Source organism: Choristoneura fumiferana, chromosome 11, assembly GCF_025370935.1.
Source record: "Choristoneura fumiferana chromosome 11, NRCan_CFum_1, whole genome shotgun sequence".
NCBI classification, from domain to species: domain Eukaryota; kingdom Metazoa; phylum Arthropoda; class Insecta; order Lepidoptera; family Tortricidae; genus Choristoneura; species Choristoneura fumiferana.
In genome coordinates, this window is record NC_133482.1 from 2,987,027 (window position 1) to 2,994,152 (window position 7,126).

A 7,126-nucleotide genomic window follows, 5' to 3' on the forward strand; every position below is an offset into this window, starting at 1 on the left:
CCCGATATTCCATCGGGATAGGGATAAAATCTTGAAATATTAACCGCTGAGCTTAGAGTCATTAAATTTGGTATGTAGGAAGCTGGATGTCTAGAAAAACACATAGATGACTTTTTGACCCGATATTACCACGGGATACCTAGGAATAAAATGTCGAAATAACAACCGCTAGGCTTAGAGGCATGAAATTTGGATGTAGGTAGCCGTATCTCTGGAATAACACATAAGTACGCTACTTTTATCCCGATATTCCCACGGGATAGTTTTGTAACTAAGGGACATCCCCGTATTATTATTATTATTATTTTGTATTTTTTTTCTTTAATTGTATACTGTACTTTTTAAGTATTTTATTTGTAATTATTTTATTTTGATAAATTACTTTCTGCCAAGTTTCTTGCGGCGCATTCTTCTTGGCAATGATGGTCTTTCCGAAAGCGCTGGTAGTTTAAAAAATGAGATGTAAAAGTGCCCATTGCGGCCTATTTACTGAATAAATGATTTGAATTTGAATTTTGCATTTGAATTTGGATAGGGAAAAATTTTGAAACTTCAGCACTGGGTTTAGAGTCTTGAATTTTGTACAGTTATTCACAACACAACCTCAATGAAGACCACGATATAAATATTGGAAATTTCCAGGGGAATTTTGTAAAATCCCGAAAATTTCAATTGCAGCTACTACACCGAATAGTTTACGCGTGCGAAGCCGCGGGTAAAAGCTAGTATCTAATAAGTATCACAATGATAAAGTAAAACACTACACTCATGTTTTTTTTATTATTAAAATTCATTCATATTGGAACTAAATCTGGTGTTATACTGTAGGACAGTTGTAGCAAATTTCTGCAAACGGGACTTTGTGTTGCGCTACATTAAGGAGAAGTGGCTGGAAAACATTAGGACCCCACTCTCCCATGCCTGCTACTGCACTGGTGACATCATACTGAAAGAAAAGAAAAACAATTGAATAAGACAAATAAAAGCAAAGTCTGATGTATTAAAATAACTTTTTTACGCAACTTTTCCTTGGCACTACTGTGCTTCCAATTTTCAACAATATTTTAAAATAAGGGCACAATAATGTAGCTAGCTACATATTAGTAATCTGTGCAATAATGTGCAAACCCAAGTTCGCGAAGTCATTTACCAAATGTGACAAAACTTGAGTAAGGGCAGTCACAGGGGCGAACACCATTCTGTTAGTGCTTGTTGGTAGATTATCCATCGTAACTGTAGCTGTATACTCATCTGTAAACATGTTGTAGATAACCTGAAAGAAAGATTAATAAGTAGAGACAAGGATGCAAGGAAAATGACAGATAAAAGGAGATAGGTACACTATTGTCATTTTATTTTGGCAAACAGCATTTAAGTAACGTTTGATAATATGTACCTACATCCTTCATTAGTAGATAGGTACTGTAGGAACTAGGCTGTATACCGCTGGTAGGTGGTAAAACTGACCACCTGGCATGCTAGATTGACGGTATTATGTACAATTATAGTATTTTTGTATTGTATGATTCTAGAATTTGATTTTAAAAGAGTTTGACAGCGGTATGTACAGGCTAGACTATCTCTGTAAAGTTTTGTTAAGCTCTGAGTACAATAAATCCAAATACTGAAGAAACATCATTTTTATTTGAACTGAGTCTAAAGTCACGCATGTAGATCCCCTTCACCTAACTAAGCTCTTACCAAGTTACAGTCCCCACAGTACCTACATATTACTCAAAAGTAAAATAATTTTAGGTTAACCCAGAAGAAAAGATTAAAAAGATATCAATGCATATCAAAAGATTGTAAAATAGTTTTGCTGCTGAATTCATACCATTCTCGTCGACAAATTCATCTCTTAGGCTAAATGCCAGAGTAGTTAAGATAAAAAAATCTTACCGCAAACGGAAACGTTACGACATTGTGTTTAAATATCCCCGTGTAATAATGACGGCTGCCGTCGTCCAACTCCACGCGTACATCATATCCTAAAGACACCTCCAGCATCCTCATTGAGGCTTGTACAAACACGCTAGTTGTATTATCTGTGGCGTTAAACCTCCATATTTGCTGTACTGTGTGTTGAATGATGTCCACGTTTTGGACCGATGCGACAAAAGAGTTTGTAAATGTCGCGTGGCCTTTGACGTGCCACTCGAAGACGTCTTCACTGTTGAAATGAGTACATTTTTTTATTCCCTTTTTGATACAAGCTTTTTGCTGGCTTTTTTCCTGTTTATTGATTGTACTTGCATTGTCATCCGAACTATAAAAATCCATGACAAGTTTCAAGTCGATGTCATGAATCGTCGTAGAGTTCCGTATGCAGAAACCATACTGGACAGATCAAATTTTACTACTAGATGTATTGTACATTGTATTCTCATCTAACTTGCTAAGCTTAATCAGGTATTTCAGGTAGATAATGGTTGGCAAATTTGAACAAACAACTTGGCGCTTGCATACATACATACTTTGAAAGTTAAATTCAACAATCATAAACGGAACGGCGAACACAACGTAAAATGGCCGAGAAGAACATGGCGTCGTAAGGACGCCATCAGACGGCTCAGATACAATATCCTCCTAGCTACAATAGCCCCTATATAGTCACCTTATAGGCTTATATAAAACTAAGTCTAAATGAAAACCCTGTCATCTTATTTTAAGTAAACTATATTGTAATGTTCTTTTATGAGTAAAATAATGATCCTCTAAACCTAATTTGTATGAAAAAGGGAATATCTAAAGGCTGAACTAATATCGTCCAGTCTGACAAGTACGATCTATGTTTTAATTATTTTCTCATATTACAGGCCACACCCGTAATACATCCCACTGCTGGACACAGGCCTGCTCTCAGAATTAAATTGTTGGAAATTGTAAATTCCCACTGGAATTGAGTAAAATCATAGAATTTCCTTTCAACTGCCGTATCTAATGGTGTACGCGTGCGTAACTGCAGATGTAATCTAGTTTGATATAAATATATGTACTAGTTTAAGTAACAATGCAAGTACAGTCAACAGAAGAAGATTGTATTAAAAAATACATTTTTAATAAAAAGGCATTTTTACTTTAAATTTTAATTTTGTCTTGATCGCTCATCCTTCCGTGAAGCACCAGCAGCACAGTTTTGTGTTTCGGCGTCGAGAGTAAGTCAGCCGGTGAAATTACTGGCACTTGAGGTATCCCATCTTAGGCCTCTAGGTTGCGAACGATTAGGCGATTCTGGGTTCTCCTTACTCAGAATTACGAGCACTATTGATTTTGAGTCCAAATTTTTGACGAAAAAAAATGACCCTAATTTTCCATAAAATTTATAAGTGTCCATTTCGTAACGTCTCATAATAAACTGTATAAAAAAAAAATTACAAAACTGACAAAAAATGGATACTTTTTTCTTCGTCCAAATCAATATTGCTCGTGATTCTGCGCAAGGAGAACCCAGAATTAAGTACCTAATTCTGAAAAAAAAGTTAACGCCATTTAAAGTGAAAATTCCCAAAAACCTTTTTTTATTTTTTTTCTCGACTGAATGGCAAACGAGCAAGTGGGTCACCTGATGGTAAGAGATTACCACCGCTCATAGACAACTGCAACACCAGGCGAATTGCAGATGCGTTGCCAACCTAGAGGCCTAAGATGGGATACCTCAAGTGCCAGTAATTTCACCGGCTGTCTTGCTCTCCACGCCGAAACACAACAATGCAAGCACTGCTATTTCACGGCAGGATTAGCGATAGAGAGCAAGATGGTGGTAGCAATCCGGGCGGACCTTGCACAAGGTCCTACCACCTGCAAAACCTATTTTTGAAATGAGAAAATTGCCTTAGTTTGTCTTACTCTATGTCCACTGAAAAGTCAGGCACCTTCAGGTTGCAGAATCCATAGTCTTCCAAATCTCTAATGAATGTCTCCATGACGGTAAGCATGTATGGGATATGATCAACCAAGCGAATATTGCTAACTGAAAAAAAAATAGCAGGCTATATTCAAATTCAAATTCAAATGATTTATTCAGTAAATAGGCCGCAATGGGCACTTTTACTCTAAACTATATCCCGCGCGTCGCTTGTATATGTATCATATACATAAACCTTTCGTTTTATTATATATTGAAAGCAGTTGTGTAGGTAGTTTAAAAGATCTAAGCGTACAGACGGCGGGAAACAACTTTGTTTTATATTATGTAGAGATTATACGCACCCTGAGGCCTTATTCTCTAACGCTGTTAAAATCACAATCGTTTTCATTACTTCTTTCTGTCACACGGTATATACTCATAAGACGAGGCTAGAACAAAATAGTGAATGCAACAGCAAACGTCAGGGCGTTAGACAATACGGCCTCTGAGGCTTTAGGCCTTATAGTCTAAAACAATTGGAATCACAATCATTTTCACCGCTCATTTCTAGAGCCCGCAATTTTCACGGCATTTTTGATCTGTCATAGCGTCATAGTGTCTTCTCACTTATTGACTTTCGATATTCAATATCGTTATATCGATACACATCATGTTAAAAAGTTTAAAAGTATAGGTCAACAATAGACTTTGAGCACTTGAAAATGTGAAACAGACAAAAATTATGAGTAGTTAATAAATTGCAGTCTGTTGTAGTGCTAATAAGTGTTCCATTATTGTCTTTATAAAAGATATTATATCATGGAGATGATTATATCATGGACAGGGATATTTGGAAATAATTCCGATCCGCATTAGCGATCCCTACAAATAGCGAACCTACTGTGTTAAAAATAAAGTTGTGTTAAATACTTGTGATGTATACATGTCATTTAATAATATTGTAAATCTGTTTTAAAAAAATATATATATACCTCGTTGAGTTTCTTGCCGGATTCTACTCAGCAGAGGTTTTTCCGAACCGGTGGTAGATTTTTTTTGACATTCATAAGTGCTTGTTGTAGCCTAAATTGAATAAAGATATTTTGACTTTGACTTTGACTATATTATGATTATTATTTTTAGTATTTTACTATAATATAATTATCGATATCATTAAGGTAGAGTTGATAAATGAGAAGTCTTTATGACAGATCACAAATGCCGTGAAAATTCCGGGCTCTGCTCATTTCTATTACACTGTATAAGACGTGGGTAGAAAGAGATGGCGGCTACGATCGCAAACGTCAGCACGTTAAACAATACGGTCTCTGAGCAATGAGGATTCTCTAGCACTTAAAATCACAATCGTTTTTATCACTTTCTGTCATACGGTCTAAGTTGAAGGTGGAAAGAAAGAAAGAAAGAAAGAAAGAAAGAAAATATTTAATTGCCAACAGTACAAACAATGCAAGACAACAATATAACCAATACAAGTTAGTAGTCTGCCCTGCGGCAAAAGGAGCAAACTCAGCTAATGCTGCGCTAAGAGATGAATGATGATATACCTACAGCCACTAGGCTGTTCATGAGATACCTACACTGGAAAATTCAAAACGTCTACCTGTGCTTAACAACTGAGAATTAACTAACACTCCAGGAAGGAGAACACAACACAGTAATACTTTATACATTTTCTTTCACTAAGCTGTGTCAAAGCCAAGAGATTTAGTATGAATAATTAATAAATCAATATAGCGTAATAAAACGAGTCTGTTGATAAGATTAGTTGATATTAATCACATATTATCGTTATTTAATAATGTAGATACGATAGCAACCACTGGTACTTCATTTGGAACAACATTCAAACATACTCTAAATCCTTTACAGTGCAATCTGCCAGGCTGTGGAATCGGCTACCGACCTCCATCAGGCAATCTCCCACCGTGGGATCTTTTAGGGAAGACTTGAGAAGAATGTGTTACACCTTCTCCTTAAATATTTGAGAACATTCCTTTGTTTAATATGCTTATATATTATATGTATTATGGTCATATATATAGGTAGTTTATTTATTTATATTGTAGTTTATGTATTATATTGTTTAAAGCACTGTATAGTAGCTTCCATTATTTTAACTCTTAAACTCACCCTTTGTCGGACCCTAACGTATTGCTCCTCTCCTCTCATCCCCTCAAAGGTTGACTGGTAGAGATCCCTTAAAGGGATAAGTCCGCCTTTGTACAAGTATCTTAAAGTTTGTCAGTTGTATTTTGTTAATTTTCTTTTGTACAATAAAGCGTTTACATACATACATACATACATTTGCTTAAAACTTGATTTGAACAATATTGTTTGGTCTGTTTTTACTGCAAGTTATTCCATTCGATCTAATTTATCTCACTTCAATAGATCTTTGGCGCTGTGTACTTACACCAACTTTCTATTTGAAAGTATGAAATCGATGCTGTTTTCAAGACTCGGCTGTTTGTCAGGCCAAGTTAAAAAAAAAATCGAGCCATACTGCAGTGGGTTTATTTACACGAACTCTTTCGGACTCTAAATATTTCACGGCTTTATTTATAAAATATAAATATAAAATTTTAAATGAAAGCATGCGTCAAACGAAATTATCATGAATCATTCATTAAAAAAAAATAGGGGCTAAACAAAAATCAAAATAAATTTCTTTATGCTTAATTTGACTACCATTTGAGAGTGGCTACACCGATTCGATGTTATTGTTTTGTGTTTATAACTGTCAGTACAAGAATTATATGTACAAAAGTAATTTTTGTGGATTAAAAATACTTTAAATGGCTCGAGACTACGAGCTAAGCTTATATTATGCCAACTTATATTATAACTTACTTATTATATTATGCCAACCCCATTTCATAATTCATAATTCATTTATTGCTTGAGATAATGTTACAAAAGGTCTTAATTCATTAAATATAGATATATCCTTTCGCGTAAAGCCCATCCACTTCATCCAGACGAATTATACTGTCAAGTCTGGATCGAAGGTACGCGAAACCTGTCAAAGTTATGTCAATTCGCAGGCCTCTGTCAGGGTTGGATCCATATCACAAGCTTTGAAGACTTGGATGGTACACGTATAAAGAACAAGCGGAAACGTAAAATAGGGCGAATGGGAAAATACAAGATGTTGCAAGGTGTGATTTTAACGAATGTGTGTGAATAGTCATTTCCATTTCTCTTAATGGAAGTGCACCCTTACACTAGTACAGGGCCAGATTTAAGTAGGGAATCTGG

At 35.5% G+C, this 7,126-nt stretch overlaps 1 protein-coding gene across 2 annotated transcripts; it reads right to left on the reverse strand.

The window, feature by feature from the left end:
* Positions 1-396: 396 nt before the first annotated feature.
* LOC141432305 (uncharacterized) lies at positions 397-5,562 on the reverse strand. Of its 2 annotated transcripts, XM_074093853.1 has the most exons (6): positions 5,469-5,546; positions 4,210-4,296; positions 3,847-3,970; positions 1,900-2,170; positions 1,151-1,273; positions 397-946 (listed from the first exon to the last, which is right to left on the reverse strand). In XM_074093853.1, the coding sequence occupies exons 3-6, from the start codon at positions 3,933-3,935 to the stop codon at positions 818-820; spliced, it is 612 nt and encodes a 203-aa protein (XP_073949954.1). In that variant the 5' UTR covers positions 3,936-3,970; positions 4,210-4,296; positions 5,469-5,546; the 3' UTR covers positions 397-817. The 2 variants fall into 2 exon arrangements, with proteins under 2 accessions (XP_073949954.1, XP_073949953.1); XM_074093852.1 differs by lacking the exon at positions 4,210-4,296 and having other exon boundaries at positions 5,469-5,562.
* Between the last annotated feature and the right edge of the window lie 1,564 nt (positions 5,563-7,126).